Genomic DNA, 24,015 nt, shown 5'->3' with positions numbered 1-24,015 from the left:
AAGCAGTCTGAACCTTATCAACAGGGTTTAATTCACAAAAACCCTCAGCTTGGTCAGTGAAAGCCTGTCTCCCATGCTGTTATCCCGAAACTGTGAGGTCATATCTGCCTCTTGATACTGGAAATTTGGAATGACACATTGTAGGGGTGAGTGGTACTGACAGTCCTCCTGTCACCTCCAGCAGAATCCAAGTCTCTTCAGAATCCCTGTTCAATAACCCTGCCCGCTGCAGCCTCTGAGACGTGTCGATATGGAGTCGTGCCATGCGGTAACTGCAGACATGCTGGCTGGATCAGGATGAGGGGAAGACTAGAAAGGGAGAGATGGAGGGGAAGGGAGGGGGATATCCAGAGTCTCCAGGTTTATTGGGTACTGGGGTAAAAACAAAATAACAATTTGGCAGAATTGAATACCTTAGATATAAGGAAGGAGAACCTTACCATCTGACCGTAACACCATTGGTGGCAGTAGGAGATGTTAATCCAGATTTCGACATGTTGTGTGCAGACACGGCGTCCTTTGGAAGCAGGGACCATTTCTCTAAAACAAAATAAGTGAAACTGGATTTCATGAACAGCTATTTCTCATCTGAAGCTGAATAGAAATGTCATTTTGCCATCCCTACTGTATATGCACAGTACATTAACCATGTGGCAATATCTTTTAAGACAAGCTATGCAGGCGTTTTCATAGTAAAGCCTAAGAAACACTGCAAAACAAAGGCTGTACCAAGTCTGGGAGTAAATCCCATCCTCAAAGTCTTCCTTAATGAAAACATTATTTCTCTCGACATGCATGTCGGTCTTAACACTCACTTCTTAATTCCTTTCCATTGACACATGTTCACGTCTTATCACACAAACACAGAGACCCTCACACACACACACACATATGCATGTCCGTCTATCCCCCAGAGCAGTGATGACATTGGGGGTGTGATATGCAACAATCTTGCTGTGTATAGCCTTCAAGAGAGCCTGGGGAGGGGAGTGAGACCTGGCTCTGCCCCTGGTGCTGCATACATAAAACATCTCTTCTGATTGAGCTGGTCTGGAGAATTCAACCGGCAAGCTCTGTCTTTGCTCTCTCTCTCTCGTTCTTTCTCTCTGTCTCGCTCTCTCTTTCTCGCTCTCTGTCTCTCTCTCTCGCTCCCTCCCTTTCTCTCCATGAATCATTCGCTTCTGCTCTTGTGGTGCATTGAAATGGAAAGAGGGCAAACTAGTGGAAGAAAGGTGAAGAGCTGAGAGATGCCGTCATGCATTAGTCAATCGTTTTGTCTTCCTCCCTCTCTCTCTCTTCCTTCTCTTGTCACTTTCTGTTCCACCTCCTTTCCCACCTCACCTCCTTTGGTGCTGATGTTCCTCTGCGTTTCCTGTCAGCCGTGGAGAGGTCTGTTTGGCCTAGTGCAGCTCTCAGCCAGGCTGTTTCTGCTCTGCTGGAACTCCCCAGACAGCCAGACATGCCACAGTAAAGAGTTGATCAGGTTATGCTGTGGTATCTCTATACAAAGACGTCTGGCTTTCCGTCTCTAAACCTCAGGCTTTACCCGACAGGCTCCAAAACCTAGGAGAAATACACACAGTCTTTTCAATTCCCTTCCACCCCTGGAATCTTCCGTGATCTGATTGCGGTGTGGATGGCTCACTGGGTCTGGCCAGACTGGTAGGGCGTTCTCTGAAGCAGGTAATGGAAGTCGCTTACATTATTTTGTGTGTCACTCCAGATTCAATATTGTTTTATTCCTGACTGAAACTACAACAGTGAAGGCTGAACGGATGGTGTTCTAGTATCTAGAGATTTGATCATAAATGGAATTTTTTGTTGTGTGGTTATCCTCGATCTCCTGCGGCCTTCAACATTGGAGTCAAGAACTCGAGAATGTTTTTCTCTATGAGAATCTTCCTTATGAAATGAACCAGTAGAAAACAACCTGCAATATCTCTTGTCAACACAAGGTTGCTTACAGGGACGTTGTCAGGCCAGACCTATCACTTAGGACGACGAATGGGCTCGTTGGCCCAAGTTACTGTGGCAGAGTCTGAGGAATATTGATCAGCTCCTTTTTTGCAGATCTGTCCGTGCAAGCTGACTACTCTCTCCAAGGCAAATATTTGTCTGTTCTCCAATCAGCCTTGAGGTGGAAGGGTAACAAATGCCCACTTCTATGTTGCTCCAGCAAACATTTAGCATGCCGAGTTTCCCTGCCGCCTCACTCATAAATACCGAAGACCGGTGGGATATGCTGATCCATTCATTCCCCCGCTCGGCGATTCATGGCTCTCGTCAGCTCACGGGCCAGGTGTACCGGAGCTGTGCATTTGATTTGCTTTTCTCCCACGTCATGAATCAGATTCCCGAACTGACACCGATGCACTTTCTGAGACGTTCCTGGCGGAAGCCGCCCTCCCATCGCTCATCCACAGCGCCAGCACACGCCCAGTCCGCCCTTCTGCTCGCCCGTCTCAGGTTATCAGAGACCTCTGTTCAAACCACAAGACCAGCAGTGGGGGCAATTCCAAACAAATTACCCTTTTTTGGGGGGGGGGGCCTTTACACGGTGCATGTTCACACATACATACTCGCATACGCTGATTTACAGCCTGCTCCTGGGTTATGTTCCAAGTCTAACCAGTAAACCTGTCTAGAGGAGGGTTTGTCTTCAGCAGGACGTCCACATCTCACTCCATGTTCAGTCTTCCCGCGGACATTCATCTTATAGTATGGCAAGCAGCCTCCCTCCCTCCCAGCGTATTTATGGAGGATTATATCTGAAAGGCGGAGAGGTTGAACCGAACGCAGCACCTTTATTGCATCCATTTGTTATCTATAGTGAATGCGGGAAACCATGAATAATTCTCACAGAATTCTCAACCGACTGATGGAAAGAGAACGCATGTGCATATTTACACACACACACACACACACACACACACACACACACACACACACACACACACACACACACACACACAACACACTCAGATAGTCGTTGAACTGCAGAGGTGGTGGGAGGTGTCCTGTGAAAACAGTCCCAGTAGAATATGATTTGCATCATAACAAAGCCCCATGACTAAAGGAGGAACACAAACATTTCATTTTAAAGGTCGCCATTCACACACTTATAAGCCCTTTCTTGAGTGTCCTCTTATCCACAGTATCTCTTGGAATACCAATGTGGTTTACTGTGTGAAGCCGGCCACTGAATATGCGAGGCCAACAATCCCAGTCATTCCTTATAAACTTTAATAAAGTATTTGTGCATGCCATTATGCTAACTAAATGGCCAACACTTTCCATTGCTGATACGCCCATAATCCATCGAATAGGCTAGCATTCAAGGTTCCATCTTTCTGTAGAGATCTTGGAGCTGCCAGTCTGTCTCAGGGACGAGCCCCAAGGAGGAGTCGAACTGGAGAGCCGCTTTACGGGGAGGGATCTAGCACGATTGATGTCTTCAGATGTAATTGATTCACAGCCGTATCTGATATGCCAGGTCACGCAGATGATTCTTATATCATTTTAAAGTCCTATTGATTTCCGAGTGCACGGATTTGCTGAGACGATGCTTCTGGAGTTAACTCTATCAGCCTAAAAAGAGTGAATTTATCTACAGCTGGGAATCTAATGTCTCGGGAGTTCTGTGTTTTAGAGCACATTTTCAGCCCAGCTCTGCTTGGTAAGAGTGGAATTGGAGCATGTCTTTACTGCAGGCTGTTTTGGAGCGCTACTATGCAGCACAGTACATGTTTCACTAAGATTAGAGCATTGCTCTCATAACCTTGGGTTAAGTACAGCACAGCACAATACAGTGATCCTCCATGCTTACACATCACATTCCCAGAATGTGTTACTACAGTAGCAATTAGCCTATATTTCAAGGAATGCCCTTTTGAAGTTAGGGCCAGCGTAATTTAACAAACCCATACAGGACTCACACTCCCTGTCTTTAGTTTGCCACAAATGTTCGGAATGGGCTGTGGGGCCGTGAAGGATTAGTGTTCCCATTGAAACTTGCAGTCTAGGCTAAAACTACAGCAGCCAACCATCTTTTTTTCCCCCAACCTATTTTATTTAGCTGTTAAACCTGCAGAGTGCTAGCTTTAGAAGCTGGGCAAGTGTCCAGTCCTAGTCTCCAGATCCATGACTTGGACCGTAACTTTCTAATCTCCCGGAGAGAGGGAGAAGGGGTGTGGAAGTCAGAGTGAGTCAGAAGCCTTTAAAACAGAGATCCTGCAATACTACCATAACTTAGATTATGCCGGCTTTGTTTGTTTACACTGAACCAATGTATGCAGGGAATGTATCGCAGAGAAGCCCCAGTGGTGTGGTTGAAGAGGGACTGGGGACCTATGGACGGCTGTCCTGGACTTGCCTGGTCAGTGTCCTGTTGTCAAGTCTGGCAGCTGGTCATATTCTCTTGTCAGCCGGGAGATGCATTTAAAGTGCCAAGGGACCAAGCTAGCTTGCGCTGGTCGCATGTGTGAACACCCAGTTGCACAGCTATTCCTGTGAAGTGGGGTGGGGGGGGGGGGGGGGGGGGGTGGCCTTATATCAGCCCCGGAGCGGTTGATCAGTCCTGATGGAAAGCGACAGCTCTGGATGTCCAGGGTCTGAATAATTGGACCTTGTGGGGAATCTCAAGCTCGTGCAGGAAAGCAGCAGCATTGCATCACATTACTCATTGTTATGGTCGTCATATTAAAAAAAGCTGCAGAGAATGGACCTCTCTGCAAATATTTTCCCTCTCTCGATGTTGTCCTTAGATTAGCGAGGAGATCTTCTGTAAGTTATTGTGGTCATCTACAAGGTAAAGCCATTTAAAGATGGAGCTCTGTAATCAGAGACAGAGAGATGGCAGCGGTAAGCCCCAGCCAAACTGAGTGATGACTAGTGGCCACTAGTCTCAACGGGAATTTTCTCACCCCAGCAAAACATTTAACGGCACCCTGTTAGGCACTTTACTTTCAGCTGACCCAGCTTTTTTTGTGTCTATAGAGTTAGTCTCACACTTTAGTTAGTTTCTTATAGTTTTCCCTGAAAGGAGCCTGATCACACTTTCTGATAATTGGCCTCTGAACCATTGATCTTTACCCCAGCAGCCGTTTCTCTGTTTCGGCTGGGAGTAACTCTTTAATAAGCAAACAGCATGTAATAAAAAGCAGAGCTCAGCCCTCAGAAGGATCTACATTAGAATTTGGATGGATACAAGTTTTAATTAGGAACACTTATTGCTGATAGCTTTTCTACAGTTTTGTCATCAAGTTTCTTTTGGCTGCTTGTTCACATGTCACATGCATGCCACATGTCTTTAGTTTATTACATTTTTGTCCTAAATGAACATCCCAAACGGGACAGCAACTTGAGAACCTGGTCTTGCCTTCTAGACTGAGCAAGGAGGAGAGTCAGTAACAGGTCAAATGGCCGCCACGGGTGGAAACGTTTTAAACATCAAAACAAGCTTGTTGATAATGTGTCTAAACAGACCACATTTTTACTTTGAAACAATGCTACTAAGAATTCCCTTATGCCATTTCTAAGTCAGGAAACTCCTGTTATTGTTGTGTGTGTGAACTGAAAGTGAAAGGGATGTTGGAGAACTAAAGAAAGCAGTCATTGATAACCAATCTTCATGAAGACTTCCTTAACAGCCGTCTGTGTACTATCATGCTATGTTTACATGAGGGCAGTGACCTTTTCTGACCTCATCATTCACCTGCACTATGTAGAGAATGTGGCTAGTAGCTGACCACAGATATGTGAAAGATTACTCCCAGACTATACACCTCCCATCATCCATCACTTCTGCCATAGGGGCCTGGGTGACACTACTTTAGTTCTGTTTACCAGCACTTTGCAGGGACCCAGTTATCTCCTACTGTGGACTTCCTCTAATATGATTTCTCCTCAGTAACTATACAGATCTTCCAGGAGCTGTATTTCAACAGTTGTAAAGACAAAATGTCTGCAGTGATAGGTGGGCGAAGTCACATGAAACACAACATCAACAAAAAAATTGCAATCGCATCCCCTCGGAAAATGTTCTTGCGCCGGTCTCAAATTGTACAGGATGTACCAGGACAAGAACAGGAAGATGGATGATGTCAGGAGCAACAGGAGATGTCGTTGGTTCTTTTCTCATGATTTCTCTGAAGGGTTGGTCCCAGGTGATTTTAAACAAGGAAGACATCCAAAGGCTTAGTCATTTCCACTGGTGATCACACCCTGTCAGTCAAGCCCTCATCGTATTCATTGGCCTAGTCCTGATACTTTAGGAACTTGTAAGAAGGCAAGTTCGTGCACTTATAACCAAAACTTTGAATTTAGTTTATGAAAAAATAAATAACTTCATAGACATTCTTTGATAAAGAATCAGACAATCGTTTGGGGTTCTCTGATTGGAGGGATAGCTGTCTCTGAGCCTTGCCTAAGACCCAGGCGCTGTCCTCTGGAGTGTCCTGACCTCAGTTGTCCTGGTTAGTGACCCCTGACACCAGTGATGAATGTTAAGAGGGATTTCTGGATGGATGTCTGTAGTGAGAACAGCCTCCCCTTTCCTACATTATCTGGGCCGCATGTGGATCCAGACAAAAATCCTCGTCCTCTTCCTCTTGTTCTTCCAAATCTCTCGCCTCCCTCCCAAGGACAACCTGGTTTGTTGTGATGAACGACTTGAAGACTGGAAGAGGTGGAAGATGGATGCTTGATCCATTACAAGAAGTGCTGTCTGGGACGAGACATGGCAGGAGTGCTTTAAAACGTCTCCGAGTCACTGTAGCAGTACTGTACGATCAAAACTGACGTGGTTGTTTCAACGTGACACGCTTGATTTAATCACATTAGCTCTCTTATTACTCACCTTGCCGTTAATACAATTAGCCGTTCTTTCTGATGCAGTGATTCATGTTTATCTAGCCTTTAACTCAGAAACCAGGGCAGATTCAAGCCTCCACTTAAGGCTTTGAAGTGCTCTACTTGGCGGGAGTCTAGGTTCTCCATCGCAGGAGAAGTCCTGAACTTCCCTTTATGGGCTTCACAGCCAATGGCATGTCGATAAAACCTTTGCGAAGACATTGGCCAAGGAAAGATGAACAAACACTTTGCGAGGGACAGTGTTTCACCTCACCTTGGGTCACACATCATTTGAATAATGTACTTCAGAGAAGAATCCATGGACATTTACATAAGCTTTTGCAAACTATTATGTCTCGCTTTCTAAGCTTGGCACAAATTGTTGAGCAGAAACCTGATGTGTATTGTTATTTCCAATAGCTAAATAAAATAGTTACATTTTGTATGCAAATGATTTGAATTACATTAGTCTAGAGTTTACTACATGCAAACTACAGGATAATATTTATGTGACAGGAAAATGGATATGGAAATTGGACTGTAATATTCAGCTTTGAAATTACTTGACCAATAAATGGGATTTTACAGAATCAATTATTCATTAGCCAACATAATAGTCCAGGTTTTTACCAGGAACTGATTATCTTTCCTTTCTATCCCACTCTCAGACCTTGAGGCTAAGTCGACCGACTCTTTCCTCATACCTTTTGACCACAGCAGTAGACATCTCGCTGTCTCATTAGCCTCTTCTTGGTAATCTCTGTTCATGACTGGGAGATCGATGAGCAGCGTGGGGTGATTTTATCTGTTCCTGGTCCGACAACAAATCCAGATCTGCCCTGTTCAGCTCAGTACCTTTCCAGTGTTTTTCCTCGTTAATCAGGCCTGTTCACCTCCCATTTGGGCAGCCATGCAATTCTTAATTTCTCTTTCACTCACGAGGAGCCTGTTTAGACACAAATGACACTCTCACTGTGAGGAAAATGAGTTAATGGTCTCCAGCCTTGTTCACTTATCCTGGTTGTGGTGTCCTCAGGTCGATTAGATCTGTGCTTATCTCTAACACAAGGGCCACTTTTTAAAAGCTCATTAGTGGTAATGTAATGTGTGCGTGATTGCTTTCTGACTGTTGTTGTTGCAAGAGTAGAGTGAATGCTGTGAGATGTTCAGCTCCAAGTTCTGTTTGGAAATGAACGATGGTGACAGATTTCAGTTGGTGGTTTATGTTCACAAGTAAGCCTAGTTAGTTGCTGACCTATTACCATAGCTAGGACAATATTCTCACTGAAGTACTGGGTTAGCTATAGGTCGGGGAAGGGTTGTCCAATTTGGTTCACATACCAACTATTCATTACTCAGTAAATCATAATGTTTTGCCCCTTTATAATTCACAATAATCTATGAAACCTTTGGTAAAATATCGAGGCTAATTTAAGTTTATTTTCCCATCATTTATCCTGCTCACATACTTTCTAGATTCCTGTGCAACCAATGCAACATGAATCTTTAATCCTATTGGTCAGCTCTACTGAATGTCCATTCATCTCTCGGATTGATGTGAAAGCTGACTAATGCTGTTCTAACATGATGGGTGCTCCCTGCTGTCCTTCCACCACTGCAGACTTTACATAACACTCTAATGACATACATTGATCTCAAAACTCCATAAAAAGGCGGGGACATTTCTTTGGGCGGCACAGTTAGTTGAGGATGTATTGAACCGATAGCCCACACTGAAGAAGTACCCTCTAAAAGTTAGTTTTTGAACTTGAGAGAATTGGTTCACTATGGTCTGTAACTGTGTAGGTGACACTCATGTCTACATTTATCACTTCTGACACTTTCTATGCCAGAAAATAATCAGTAGAGCAATGATTAGCCGACAGTATGTCTTACTTCCACATGACACAATCGCCCCATGAGTTCTGATGAAGGGTCATCCCTCAGTAAATGATTGAGGATTCAAGTACCCTGCCCGAGTGTAATTAGTCTGGCACAGTCTGTCCCAGAGTGCCATACCCTTCCTGCTCAGCTCTGCCCCTCTTTAGCTCCGACACTCCAGCATCAGGCCCATGCCCAGCTTAGCAGTTCTCTGACTGACGTTCATGTTAATTGTGTTAATGAAGGTCATTCTGGTGAGCAGCTGGAGATGCTCTCTGTCCCTACAACAGTCCCAGTGGGATAACTGGGGCCTGGCAAGAGACTCACCAGGAGCCTGAAAACGCCATATGCTCTCCACCCACCAACTAACACCTCTCATGGAGCTGCCTCTGGATAGCTCCCCTGATAGACCTTGGAGGTTCAGGGAGAGTTGGTTGTCATTGATGTAGGACAAAATAAGTATTTCTGGCATTTTCTCGCCATGAGGAAAACATATTATTTATTCACCTCTAAATGGATCGCCTTGTTTCTTCACTCCCTGCATCATCAATATTCTAACAAGGAGTCTTTTATTGCTCACCGCTATGAGAACAAAGACCTTTCTCTCTCTCTCTCGGTCCTTCTCTCATCCATGCAGAGGTGTGTACTGTATTTGGGTCTATTGTGAAACAGCAGGCCACACTGACTTTGGTGTGGAAGTATTCCACAGGATGTGTGTGTGCTCATCTCCATCAAAAGCTGCAACCTCAACCAACCTCCCCTAACATATTGACATGATGCCTATGGCTTTTGCAATATACCAAGGTTCAAGGCGCAGACTCTGACCAGTTGTGGTGGGTAGGAGAAGGCTGCTGGGAGCAGGGGGGTGGGAGGGGTTGCTGGTACACTGGCATAGTGGCTGGTGGGTGGTAGATGATCTGGAAAGGTCAGACAGGATGAGGACTGGCATATTGGCATCTCCCTCTCCCTGGGCAGCCTGTTGTCCGAGCCAGCTAGGTGACAGCAGGCCACAGGGCGTCTTCTGTCTCCCTGCAGGCGCTCCTCTCCTGGCCCCGGGGTGGGTTCCTTGCTGGTATTTCACTAAGGGCAGGATTGTATGCCCCCCCCCCCCCCCGAAAAAACACAGACGCACAGTGGCACGCACACACGGCCGCACACGCACATTCTTCCCACGTAGGTCACGGCGTGCCGAACGGGTCGACCAGAAAATATGTTCTGCGTCTTTAAGATCATTTTGGGGAGGAATTTCTACACGGTGTCCCCATCTATTTGTCTCCTGAATGGTATTACCAGCCATTCAGAATAAACTGAGGAGGAGAAATGAAGACAAATGGATGTTCTCCTCTGTGACGCTCCCCTTTAATCTAAGGCAGGAAGAAGGGATTGCTTCATATCATTCTCATAACCCCCTGCTTCTCTCCTCCTAGATGGAGCATCCTTTCAATGAAAGCCAGATGGAACCTCGTCTAGAGGGGAAAGGAAACTTTTTCTTCTCCGTTACCATCTTTCCTGTCAGAACAGACCTCCAACCTCTAGTCAAGGGCAGAGAGTGTGTGTGTGCGTGTAAATTCATGGAGTTCCACCAGGGACATATTAGCTATCTGTGCCTGGTCGGTACCTCCGGGTTACCCCTCTGGCTCTCGCTCCCTAATCGTTAGCCTGTAACTCCATCTGACCCACTGGAGCCAGGGTGAGCCGGGCTGGGCCGGACTCTGGAGGTCTGATTAAAACGACGGGTAGAGGAAAGTAAAATTACGCTGTATGTGCTCTTTTCTGCTCGTGTGGTTCCTGCAGGTGGGATTGCCAAGCTGTGTGTGTGTGTGTGGGGAGAGTGCTCGTATTTTTGGAGTGACCACTCTCCCTTGTAAGCTCTGACCTTGGTATTGATGTGAGACTTAACTTTTAAAGCTCTTGTCAACCCAGCACCTTCCACACACGCACACAGCCTCACGTTTGTGAGGGTTGGATGGCTCATGTCGCCTTAAGAGGGACTTAAAAGGCAAGGTAAAGACCCTGTGAGGGATCTGGCAGGTCTAATTGGATACTTGAAAGGAGTATTGATTTGGTTTTGGGTTTGTCAGTGTTTGCATGACTGAACTTTGCTGATGTTTCAGTACTCCGTTGGCGGCACTTCCTGACACTCTTCACCCAACACAGCTCTCTCCCTCCATCCAACCAAACTACTTTCTTTTCAAGTTAATACTTCTTTAGTTCCTTTTGTGCATTTATGTTAAATAGCAACGTCGAATAACATTAAGTGCAACCGTAATGTAGTCGACTGAGGAAAATCTGTTCCTTGTAATGTACTTGGTTCTACTTTCATGGTATAGCTGTAACTCTTTGTGGTCACGTTTGCCTTCATTTATCAGCCGGGCCTGCTTGGACTGTGGTCATAAACAGTTTGTGTGTCAGGTATGGGATCCTGACAGGGTGTCACATGCCACAACTGCTCCACCAATTGAATGTATCACTTCAGAAACACAAGGAGAACAAATTCTGCTTTGTTTACGAGACCACATGGCCCTCTCCACCCCTGTCAACACGCATCCCAGACTCCCTCGGTAATGAGAAACCTGAATTATTCATCCTACGATCCTCCCATCCTTGGAGGAAAGCGTGGCCTCGGCCAGATGTTCCAGAGGAGGACAGGAGGGAGGGATGGATGGATGGAGAGACAGCGGCAGCATTAATGAATGAGGAGATGCATATCCTGCTGGGTCTGTGAGATGTCATGTTTAAGAGCTAGAGAACCGCCTCTGCATAAAGTGTGACAACATACCATTAGTTTTTTAATTCATTTCCAATGATTGTAACATTTTAGTTGTAGTACATGTGTTTTGTTCTTGACATCCCCTTAGTTGAGTGAATTGCACAATCGATAGATTTGCATTATGCTACAGCACAGGCTACATCATTTGAGGCATTATGTAATATCTAGAGACCCACTAAGTTGCAAGAACTAGATGTTACTGAAAGAGCTGCTTTGATGATGGAGATGATAAAGGATTTAATTTAGCAGCTATGATGACATGATAGCTCTGCAGCTGCTACCACAGTCAGCCTTATTGCTACTGCGCAAGACAAATCCTTTGCATTGTTATTCAAAATGCTTTTTCTACAACACCTGGGTGAAATCTTTGTCCCTTAAAAACATGAAGACCATTTAAGTATTTAAGTACATTTGAAGCCTTGTGTTTGTCACAATGGCACATTTAGAAGGATATTTGGGTTTTTCTGTGGCCGGTTGTGGTGTCAAGACTGCAGAAAGAGGTTCCAGTGGAGGTGTCTTGACTAGAACTGGGTGTGACTGCTGAGAGGAAGATAGACTGATGGACCTGTGCATCTTGGAAGAGGCTGCATCAATCACTCACTCTGGAGGTGGTGAAATGTGGTCAGAGGTTGACATTTAAGATGCAGAGCTATCACCCATGGGGAGAGACATTCCAAAGTCGATATGACAAGAATGGAAGAATGACTAATAACTGTGATGCTATCAAGACTGAGATACTGCTGGCTTGTGGCTGACAGGGCCATCAGACTCATCCCTATCACATCCCATAGTTTTAAAACGACTGACCAACGACTTGAACTTCTAAGTTCTGCGATGCCGCCAACTTGAACAGAGTCCTTTTGAGGTCTTGAGGTGTCAAACCAACCTCATCAAAATGTTCCGCTTGCCAAGAACCCCGTCGAGTTTTTTCTCCTTGTTCCTCCTAGCCTGAAAGTCTTCCCCCTCTCCTGTGTTTAATCTTGGAAAGATATTTCAGATGAGGCTCTTAGCTTGTGTGCCTCGGAGTGGTGGCATGACCTGTAATGCTTACTTACAAAGTGTAGTTGAGGATTTGAGGGTTGTGATAGAACTGCAAACCACCCACCTCAGAGAAAACAGCACAAATTGTACATAATTGCCAATGATATAATCTTGTCAAGTCTTTTTTATCTTTTGAAGACACACTTTCCACCCTAGACATGATGGTCTTTCACAGCATACTAATGGGAAAATATTGTTTACTTTTGTTGTCAAGAGTCTTCATGTTTTCGTCTGTTTTGGAGACCTCTTTCTCTGAAGTTATACATCACAAAGCATTTTCTGGCAGTTGGATCATGCTGTTATTCTCTAAAAGACAGATGGTGTCTGAATGGATAACAGCCTACGAACAATCTTTATTCCTGGAAGTTGAAACAGACTTGTATTATCTTATCTCAGTTCTCCTCCAAAATTGGACATGGTCAGTGTCCTTTAATGCTTTAAATATGTTTAACACAATCTAAATCAGAACAGATGGACATGGAATTATATCAGTTGAACGAAACCACGAAGGTCTGTAATTGAATACCTCTGTTTTGACATTCGGTTGATTTTTCTTGATCCATGAAGGCTTCAGTTCTGAACTTGACCAAGAATGACTGACCTGTAGACAAATTAGAGGTCTCCATAGAGACCTCTAATTTTTTCAATTCAAAGGTTGCTAAAGGTTTGCATTCTGGTTTCCGAAGTGTAAAAAGCTGTACTGCAGCCATTTCCGTGAGGTTAAGTCATCTAGGAGAGGTAGGTGGTCAGGAATGCTTCCTTTAACTGTTTGAGATCTCTGAGGAAAGTAGTGCCTGATGTTGTCCAGAGCGGATACATATGCATACTGTAACCTGAGCAATTCATTCAGTTTATTTGCTAAGTTTAGTTGCTCATATTTCATGTTTTATCGTCTTCCACAGAGAGGAATCAACTCATGTTAACCCTACGTGTCATATTTACGTGTATGTCATATTTTATCTCTACCTATTTAATCCCCCTAGATGACCCAGTGGTTCTACAGTGTTTATATTTCATTTGCTTACAGTGCTAGAACTAGTCCATGATGTTATTGTTTCAACAACAACAGGGGGGAGTGAGTAACAAGCAGGTCTCTTACACAGGAGGGTGGTGGGGTGGAACAGAAGCCCTGGGTCTGTGCCCCAGTGTAATTAAATGCTTCTCTGCCTCCCCTCCCCATTCTCCAGGCCCCGGCTCTAGAGGAATGCTGGGAATGCGAACAGGGGTCTTAGCTGAATGGCTGGGTTATTAAGTGCTCCATGGAGTCCCGTGTGATGAACGAGCGAAGGGGCCACAGTGCGGAAGCCCGGCCTCGCAAGGCAGCCTCCGCTCTCCCTGGACGAACTGAGGGAATGAGATGGCGAGGAAGGAGGGTGAGGGGAGGATGAGAGGAGGTGAAGAGGAGCAGGAGGAATGATGATGAGGAGGAGGAGAAGAGATGAGGATGGCAGGAGAAAGTGTGTGGTTGAAGAGATGGATGACCTTTCCACTGGGGAAGCAAGGACTGTTTTCTTTATTCTCGTGTTTAGTGATGGAGCTGGCCCGTTTCCTTAGGTTAACATCCCTACAGCATAGAGAACCCTCCCCTGATACAGAATGCAATCTGGTCCTGAACTCTGCTTTTTTTTGTAGTCATAGTACAGTAGCTTGTGTCTTTGTCATTGCTTTGGGTGTTATTGAAGTTGAATCTTTTTAAATATGTGTCCTTGTCCCTACTCTACAGCTTTGAAATTGCAACCCTGATTCTTGTGATTCCTTTGTACACTGCCCGCATTCAACTGAACAGATAAAACTTTCTACGCCATTTATTCCTCTACTTCCGGGAGCTTCAGTTGAAAGGAAGATGACTGGCATTTTCAAAGGAGAAGTCGAGTTGATCTCTCACTGTTCAACATCAAGGACATTGTCCTAATCTCAAAGCTCCAAATCAGACAGTTTCAGGTCACAATACAATATTTAGCCATCTCTAAAATGCTTCTAATTTACAATAATGATGTTGGCCTTATGTACATTAAATACCTTCCATATTATAGGTTTATCTGACTAAACTAGATTTAGAAAAACATTCCCCTTCTCCCAGATCCTTGTCAGGCAAGGCACATTAAGCCTGTGAGCTTTGGAATCTGTCTTGTCGAGGAAATTGCTTTCCTTGTTATTCTGTGGAAATGATTCTCAAAGACAATTTAATCGTAGCAATTCTCCTCCATCTCATCTTCTATTCGTATTTTTATCTTTTTTCCTCCCTCATGAATTAGGTCGTGCTCTTTAATCTCCCAACTTTGTTCACGGTTCTGATAGCTTAGCGAAAACATCCCTTGTTAGAACCTCTCCAGGCTGTTCCCAGATCAGAGTGTCACTCCACTCAACTCCTCAGATAGGCTGGTGTGCGCGTGGAGAGAACTGACTCCCTACCACTTCATATCTCATTAGCCACTCATCAGGATCGTCTCCTTTATGGCAGCACAACCTGTCGACAGGAATCACATCAGACCCCCAACTCGTGTCAGCGTCTGTACTCCTGTGGAGCCAAACGATCTTGTTTTATTACAACATCCCCTCTGCTTCCACTCAGAAACTTCCCCTTCGTTTTGAAATGGCTGACACATGATTTCTCCAGCTTTTTAAAATTGCTTTGATGTTCTGTTGCATGTATTGGAAAACAGACTTGAGGAGATGGGGGATGATTGGTGGGAAACAAACTAATTTAGGGTATAAGTCTAAAAGTCACAATAACCATGAGCATGTCCACAGGAGAGTTCTCTGGTTTAAGATCTTTAGTGGACAATCTGACTTGTTCCTTTACCCATAAGTTGCCAGTGTTTAATAAACTTCACACAGAATTGCCAGATCAGTTCCTCCCCCCCCCCTCCCCCAATGTGTGAAGTGCTTATTTTGCAACCGATACTAACCACATAAGTTTAGCTACTACTTTGTAATTATGTTGTGTCAATCCATTCTAATCGTGTGCTGTTGTTGTCATCATAATGATTGTTAGTGTTCCCCCATGCGTATGCTGGATGCCAACCCACCCAGTCATTTGCTCTGCTTCCTAATTTGATGTTGAGCTGTGGGTAATGAGCCGTGTAATTTAAAATACGTGGAAAAATCTATAAAACACTTGACTATCAACTGTACAAAGACATGGTTTCTCTATGGAATTGATATGAAGAACTTTTATTTCTGTAGTCAGGTTTCAAAGGGTTCTGTACCTGTCCAGTTTGACAGTTGGGATGATCAAATGTTGAGACAGAATTATTTCCTCTCTTTTCAGAGCTCTCGAACTGCTTGAATCCGGGCAGGATATGCCCCTCATTTTAATAACAAAGGGAATGTCACTGTCTGGAGATGAAAAGAGAATTTTGGTCAGCTTCAGTCAGATCCAGTTTTAACACATGTAATTGTTCCCTTTCTTGTGCAAACACCCTTTCATATAGTAAAAATAGCCCCTGAAAATATGAATAGGAGGAGATATAGTGGATACCATGGATAACTTTGTCTCAAGGTCATTCAAATACATGAAGTAAATTTGTGAATTAGCCTTTAGACCCAAGCCTGTATTCCAACCTGGGGGGCCACAAGCTTTACAAAAACTATGTCTACCAACCACTTCTTATTTTTTAGGACAAAGACTCCATTCTTGGAGTCTTAATTCAAAAGTGCATATGGTTAATGTCATTGGGTCTCCATCACGTGCCAATGGTGTCTGTATCTGTTCAATGAGTGATTTATATGGTCTACTACTGCATAGCATTGAACGAGGCCAGTCTATCTCAAAGCTATTATGTACCATAGGGTACCCCCTCCTCTCCACCACTGGTGCCCTACTACTGCATTGCAGCCATCCTGCTCTGGACACAGTGAGCCTTGTCTTGGAGCCCATGAATAGACTGTAGAGGGGATTGTCATGGCTCTGGGTGGGTGATGGGCTGGCCAGTGTTTGGAGAGTGTGCTACAGTGACAGGCTTTTTGCTGGGGGTAACAGTGTGTTCCATCACAGACAGAGCAGGGAGGGTTTCAAATGGAGGCATAATGATAGGGCCAGGCTGAGAACACCGTAATAACACGTCTTCTTCATTGTTCACTTGTGGCCCTTAAAGGTGGGGTAGGCAAGTTTTGCGAAGCTAGCTATTTTAGCTTCCATTCCAAACCATTATATCCCACTCCCTCCCTTCAAAGCCACTCCCACAAAACACATGAACGCGCTGCCTGACTACAGAACTACCAGAAGACTAGTCTAGTTCGTCCACAAGAGAGTTTGGAGATAGGTAGACAGACAGACAGACAGGTAGCCCATCCAATCATTAGTCTCGGAAAGGTGTTAATGATTTGTTTTGTTTATTACAGTCCTGCGATGCCCACAGATGTCAAATTGATTTCATATTACCTTTAAATGTATTGGTTGCTATCAAGATATGAGGTTTATTTTGGCAAATATTGCAAAAAAGTGCTTCTCAACAAAAAAAAATTGAGATAGATTTGGTCTTTGGTAGCCCAAAGAGGAGGGACAAGCAACAAACCCTGGCCTATTGTTACAAGATTCCCTTTGCTTGAAGGACCACTGAAGTATTATTTTCCATCAAGTATTTCCTAAGACCAAAAATTTAAAGTTACTACCTATTCCAAGTGCTCATCCACTGGGTCCTGTAATGTAACCATATTTTCCATTCACTGTAAATGAACACAAACTACATAGGGATTTCAACAGCTCGGATGTCTGAACATAGTGACAGTTTGATTCCAGAGCTGTGGATTGAGACCATGGGGGCGGTAATTTAACATTGGTATCTCGGTGAACTCTGCTCTGTGTGGGTCCCTGGGGTTATCAGTGGTTGTATTCCAAGGCTAACCTTATCCCACTGAAGTGGGTCTCAGCCCACTTAGAATGTGCATACATATGAACCTGCTTTTCTATTGGATATTGCTTCCCTGTCGCTTCTTCACAGTGCAGACAGAGAAACAGAGTCCTCCAGTCTAGGATGAGGACAGTCCATTAGATGCAGTCACTGTTTCACAGAGTGGACACTGTCCAGGACTCTACACAAGAAAGACAAATGGCTGACGGTTATTTAACCCAAAGCTTTTTTATTCCAAACTTCTTGAGTCGTCTGTCCCCAGAAGTTGCAGTCCTGGCCTGACAATTCTAAGCAGGTGCTCTTTGTGCCTATGCAGATGAGATTGCCATGGGAACTGTCTGGTTTAGGGTGAGGGGTTGACCGGGGGACTGGAGAGTCTGATTTCTCAAGAGATCTTCAGCCCACCTGGGTTAGAGAGGGGCTGTGAAAGGCCCTGTGAGGGTGAGAAGAGGGGAGAGGGAAAGAAAGCCATAGCATGCAAATCCAAAAGCTCTTTCATCTTCCCCAGGCCTGACTAACAATTTCACTTACTGTGAACAAGCTCTCCGGAGAGAACGGTGAACTAGTCGAGTGCTCCAAGGTGTGTTCAACGCTATTAATTGCAGGTTGGCTGATTTCTGGATCTACTTCAGAAGGGAGAAAGTGTGTGTGTATGTGGCGGGGGGTTGATATGTCAACTTGGGGTCCAATTTCAACTAGGCTGTAGTTTTTTTAGCGTGCTGGAGAGGGGAGAGAGATGAACTGTGCCTGACCTCTTTGCACATTGTGTTACTGTGCATGTCAGCCACAGTGACCAGTCTTTGACTCAATATTCTAGCCCACGGCTGACTGACTACCGACATTTCTTTGTGTACAGTTTAGATCGATAGGGGATCGATAGGAGTCTATAGGCTTTGACATCAAAGAAGTTGATTTGACATCAACTTCTAAGTTTTTCTTTTCTCAGCTAAAATGTAATACCCATGTGGGTGGTCTCTCTTCAAATTCATTAAGTCTCTATTTTGCCAATCGTGTAGCTCAGATAAGTCTGCAAGCATTTCATTGCTAGCAGCTTGGCTTGGCTTATGCTTTGTGTATCGTGTTTGTTTTGATTGTAAGAAATTCCTTTTAGCCCTGCTGTTATCATATTCAGAATGTCTGCATTCCATTTTCACAGCATGCAACCTGCACACTTCTCACATGATTATTTGCACCTCCTGACAACAATAGTTTTTGCTGGCATCCTCTACGTTGCTGGCACTGCTACGTTAACAACCACAACTATGACAATATTTCCGTTAGCGTTAGCTTGTTCTGGGAACGGATCCCTTCGGGATCCTCTCGATTGGGTTATTTCCAGCCACACGCGGTTAATTCAGCCAATCATAACATGAGCCTGGTCCTCATGAGAACATGAATGTCACCAGCAGAGCATGTGACAGGACATGGACAGCTACATGGCCTTTCATCCCACATCCAAACCACAAGGAAAGAAAAATAGAGAAGAGGGATCTTTATAGTCTCGTCTTTGTTCCCTTGTCTACTTTCACAAACTGCTGTAGTGTGATGGGTCAGGAGTTTGTAATGTGACTCGAACCAATCCTGTGTTTTCATATCTGATCAGAAAATATGGACATTGTCTGACTGTTTGATATTTTGTAGGATATTTGTTTTATTGACATTCTTTGGGAACAACCTCTATTACAACTTGCACATTTTACAACTATAAAAACCACAACAACATTAAACATTCTTTTAAGAGCTTATGATCTTGGGGAACTCTCTGAGAGTGTGTCCTAAAATGTCATTAATAAACCCAGCATTAAATCCTAATCTCAAATCCTTAACAAGATCGTTATGAAAGCAACCTGACCCTCCATGTGGGAGGCAGGGCCGCCAAGTTTTTCATAAGCTTCGTTCTCTTTGTTTGCTCTTACAAGAGAGTCGAGGTCTCTGCTGACGTGCTGTAATTGCCTGATCAGCAAAGAGACTCTCTCAGTCAAGGTGTGAGTCAAGAACAGAGAGCTGTAAGAAAGTGAATGGAGAGGCTCAGAGGCGCCTGACTGTTTAATTCAGACCTCATGAAAAAGAAGAGGAGACCGCCTTGAGATCTCAGAGCTCCTTCACTGGTGTATACTAATGGCAAGGTGTCAAGAGAAAATCATGTTACTTCAAACTGAAAGATACGGATGAACAGAACATGAGTCAGGGTACTCAACAAATGTACCCTAGACTGTTGTTTCATCCATGTCTTTCGCAACGGATCCTTCCAAGATGCGTCTCTCCCATACCGTGATGTTTCTCGAGTTACGGAAGCACTATTCTCATCCTGCTGTTGCTCCGATAGTGTTGAAAGCCTGTTTGCTACAAAGCCTGTGACTTGCCGGGTGAAGCAAGGTTTATGCTAACGAGGGAACTGTCAGTTAAGACTGTGCAGTCCCTAAGGGAAGCATCATACAGTAAGGCTAAAACATGTATTTTTGTTACAGTATATACAACTTTTGTGATGACCTAACGGCATACTATTTCACCAAACTTCCATATGTCCCGTAATGCAAACTAAATATATAAAAAAATAAGTAATCACAACAGGTGTGCACAATTCTAACAATACTTCAGTAGTTAAAACCCCCCAAATTCCCTCTATTTTACCAGACACAGCAGACAACAGGAACTTGCAAAAGTCATTCTCTCAGCACTCTTCACCATAGAGCTGGGTACTTTCAGATTCGAATATTTCTTCCTCGTTTCAGCGTACAGTTAGCTTTTGTCTCCATATCGGCAGGCAGCTCACACTTTCTATCTGGCCTGGGGCCAAGCATCCAAGGGGTACGTGGAGGGAGGTTGATGGCAGTAGCAATGTTATCACCTCAGCAGAGACTAGTCTGCTCTCACTACTTGCTCACATGCTATGATTGAATCTTTTGTTCAAAACTCCCCCTCCCCCCATCACTACCCCCCCTCCACTTATCAAGTGGTGCAGTAAAACCACTCTGCTGTTTAATCAGTTAGGGGGGGATTGTGCCTGCGGTCTGGACTGGATGTGGAGCGCTTGAGAGTGTTGCCGTAGTGGGATTATCACTTGTATTTGCTGACCTTGGTCATGAAACTTGAACCTTTAATAAAGTGGTCTATTGCTGCCTTCGGTCCCCTATCTCTCTCCTGAGCCTTTTTGAAATTTTCAGATTGGAATCTTCCGTTGGTCTGTGCGACCCTCATTATATGATCAGATTCGCTCCTACCTTTTCTTATAGCTTGCTGCAGTCTGGCTCACCAATTCTCTTTGTACATAGAACAAAGAACCGTAGAAGCATATCTGACCTAGGCCTAGCCGAGGGGACAAAACAGCGGTGATGTCCGGCACTAGTCTCATCTCCTGTCTGTTACACCCAGAGATCAAAAGCCCAAACTGTACCTTAGCAATCGGATCCAGCTGTCTACATAGATGTACATAACATATCTAAACATCCCCTCTCTCCAGGGAGCCAGCTATCACAACAGACAGGATGATGCTACTCACTGTACAGTCAGAGGCCCAGCCCTGCCTACGATGTCTGAACGCATGGCAGGGGGAGGGTTGGGTTTGCCCTGTTCCACAAACAGACCTCCAAAACAACAAGGAGAGAGGGTGATAACAGCCATCCAGATGGGATTGTGTTTTTCTTTTGTTAGCACTAGAAACCGGCACCAGAACAGACGAGAACGGCAGTGACATCAGTGCTTCTATCCATCCAAGATGACACAACGGCAGATGGAGAAGAGAAAGAGGGAGAGGAAATCGGGTCCTGTAAAAACAACATGGGGGCACGTGCTGTCCTTTTCAGCTCAAGTGACCGACCCATGCTCGCTCTGAGTCGCTCTGGAATGCTGGGAGGTGAGGGTGTGGAGGCCGGACCAGGACATGTTGATGATGTCATGGGCCAGGAAGTGGATGCTGGATAGCTTGGCGTAGAGCCAGAGCACTGGCTAAAGTGCGAGTTCCTGTTGACCTTGCGACACGTGCTCCATGATACTTTCCGCTTTTCCCCTGTAAACCGTTCAAAGAGTAATGGAACACAAAGCTTGAGTTGTTTCTGATATCCATTTAGTTTTGCTCGACTGGAAGCAATACAGTTAGTGCATTACTTTTATCAAGAAAAATTGTGTCGCTTTTCTTGTGTGGGTTGCATCTAGTGATGTGTAAAAAGACCCAGCCATCTATAACCCTGAGCTCTGACAAGACCAATGAAGACAAGCTTTTATTTTCCTCTGGTTATGCCCAACCCCATCAGTCAGCAAGATAGTTCTTCTATAGTTCCTGGAGAAGACTCTTTACAGTGAGCGTTGTAAAAACCAGATTAGTGAAAACAATGGGACTGAATAGAATAATGTTGACTTTGAGTCACTGGGCTAGTCTTCCTGTACCAAAGAACTTGTGTTGTTTTTGGCCTCGGCAGTGAGAATTCTATTGTTCAAGAACAACCTTTATTTTCTGCTCCAACACAGCTGCTATCGAGGAAGCTTGTCAATCTCACGGCCTGTGTAGACTGTAATAGACTTGATATGGGCGATGTGCGTCCTGTGTTCCAAAATGTCCCATCAATTGAGAAATCCACATAACACAACATTTATGGCAGTCCTTCGTGCAAGTGGTTTGAAGGCAATTTGATGAAAATCATTCTTTTTTGGGGGGGATTGTGTTTCCACAGTAACGAATAAGAAGCCAACGCATGTGTCCATCACTAAAGTGAAGCAGTTCCAAGGCTCGTCAGCGTTTGTGAAGAGATCACAGTGGACCATCGATCAGCTGCAACAGATCAACGGCATTGACCCCAACAAAGTGAGTGGGCGCCACGCGTGTGTGTGTGTGTGTATTTGCTTGTGTGCATGTATGTAATCATCCCCTTTTCCCAGTCTGGCTCTCTCTCATATCTCCCTCTATGGAGCTCTCTTTTAATTCCTGCATCATCTGTCTCTCTCTTTCTCCTTTTCGTGTTTTTCTTCAGGACTGTCCAGAGTTTGACCTCATGTTCGACAATGCCTTCGACCAGTGGGTAGCCGGCTCTGCTGGAGAGAAGTGCATCTTCGTCCAGATCCTCCACCATACCTGCCAGCGCTATAGCTCCCAGAGGAAGCCCGAGTTTATCAACTGCCAGTCCAAACTACTGGGGGGTAAGCAGAGTCCCGATAATGCTAACAGTTACACAACGCTAGTCTTAAACCTTAACCGTCCCCCTGTTTTTAACAACTAAAAACCTGGCTAAATGATGCTAAATTAAACCTCCCAGCTGACCGACTGTTTGATGGTGTATTCATAATTAATAATGCCACCCAACACCTGGTGAAAGCGCTTTTTTTGTTAAACGGCTTTGCCCGAGAAAGGCCAACACTCTGAAAGCTCTCAGTACCCCCACTGAAAGGTTAATGGGATTTTTTTTTTTTACTTGTAGAATAATTTGTATGCTCAAAAGACACAGTGTTTTATGAATGTAGATTATGCTTGCCATGCTTAACAACACCATGGTTTATTACTATCATTTATTATCCTCTTGGCCTTTAAAATTGCCATTCTTGGCTGCATTGAGAACCTTTTATTGATCTTAAACTATCCCTGTATGCCCTAGTAATTGTCGTTAGATGCTATTTTTGGAACTCCGTGGATATAAGAATCGGTCTATTGGGAGCTATTCAAACCCTTCTTCCTCAAAGGAAATTTAACTGTCCAGTAAATACGAACAGGATGTTAAAGGCTAATTAAAAAAGAAAAATAACAACACTGCCGCACTAGGATAACCTCAGTAGAGTTCATCCAGCCAGGTCTACTGTATGTAGAGATGTTTCCAAGCGCTCAGCCCCAGGGGGCCGGGTGGGTGCTTAGCAGGACCGGGGTGAGGGTCCTCACCCTCCTTCTGAGCGACTTAATCAGCTATCGATCTGTTTACAATCCAGCCTCCCCATCTGTGAACAGCACATAGCCAGTTTGTATTATTCATACTGTTATTTATGGAGCCGCCATATCCCCCTGACCCGCCTCCTGGTTCTGTACAGGCGGACCTGAGACCTCAGATGGGGAGAACAGGTTTAAGCAGGCGCAAAAGAATTCGGAGTCTGCGTGATATAATACAATTTGTGAGCTTGGTTTCGCCAAATGAATCACATTTCACTGAGAACCTACATATTCATAGTTTCCATTTCCTCTGTGTCTAAGTAAAACAAAAACATTTGCCCTTCCAAGCGTATCCAGTGTTGAAGCTCTCCCCTGGCCCTCAAGACTTCTGCCTTTGCCCTGACCTCCTTCCCACACCCTCAACTACCATTGACTTCCCGATCACTCCCTCAGTGACCCTGCTTCGTGCGGTGGTGTAGTCGGCTGGGCTGATGGTAGGAGTGGGTAGAAGAGTCAGGCAGGCCAGTGGACCCAGGACTCTGTGGTTGAAGAGGGGAGGAGGATGATGGGGCACAGATGTTACCGTTCAGTCACACGCCTCCAGGCAGTTAGCCATCTTCACACAACTACGTGGGCCCCTGTATTTTAACAGGAGGAGGATGTACGCTTCTGAGGTCCTCGTACAGTATGGCTGCAAGGGATGTCTTTGCAATAGCCTGCCTCAAATGTTGCGCAGGCGATACCTGGATAATGAACCACGTTTCAACACTAAGATA

At 44.7% G+C, this 24,015-nt stretch overlaps 1 protein-coding gene across 2 annotated transcripts in view; it reads left to right on the top strand.

Moving 5' to 3' along the window:
- Positions 1 to 24,015, top strand: part of stxbp6 (syntaxin binding protein 6 (amisyn)) — a 51,750-nt gene that overhangs the window by 17,061 nt on the left and 10,674 nt on the right. For both annotated transcript variants that reach the window (XM_067243880.1, XM_067243878.1), the window contains exons 3-4: positions 22,062 to 22,192; positions 22,359 to 22,524. In XM_067243880.1, the coding sequence (XP_067099981.1) occupies positions 22,062 to 22,192; positions 22,359 to 22,524 (297 nt within the window). The remainder of the gene's footprint in view (positions 1 to 22,061; positions 22,193 to 22,358; positions 22,525 to 24,015) is intronic.

Source organism: Osmerus mordax, chromosome 9 (assembly GCF_038355195.1).
Source record: "Osmerus mordax isolate fOsmMor3 chromosome 9, fOsmMor3.pri, whole genome shotgun sequence".
NCBI classification, from domain to species: domain Eukaryota; kingdom Metazoa; phylum Chordata; class Actinopteri; order Osmeriformes; family Osmeridae; genus Osmerus; species Osmerus mordax.
This window is presented reverse-complemented; position numbering and strand designations above follow the sequence as displayed.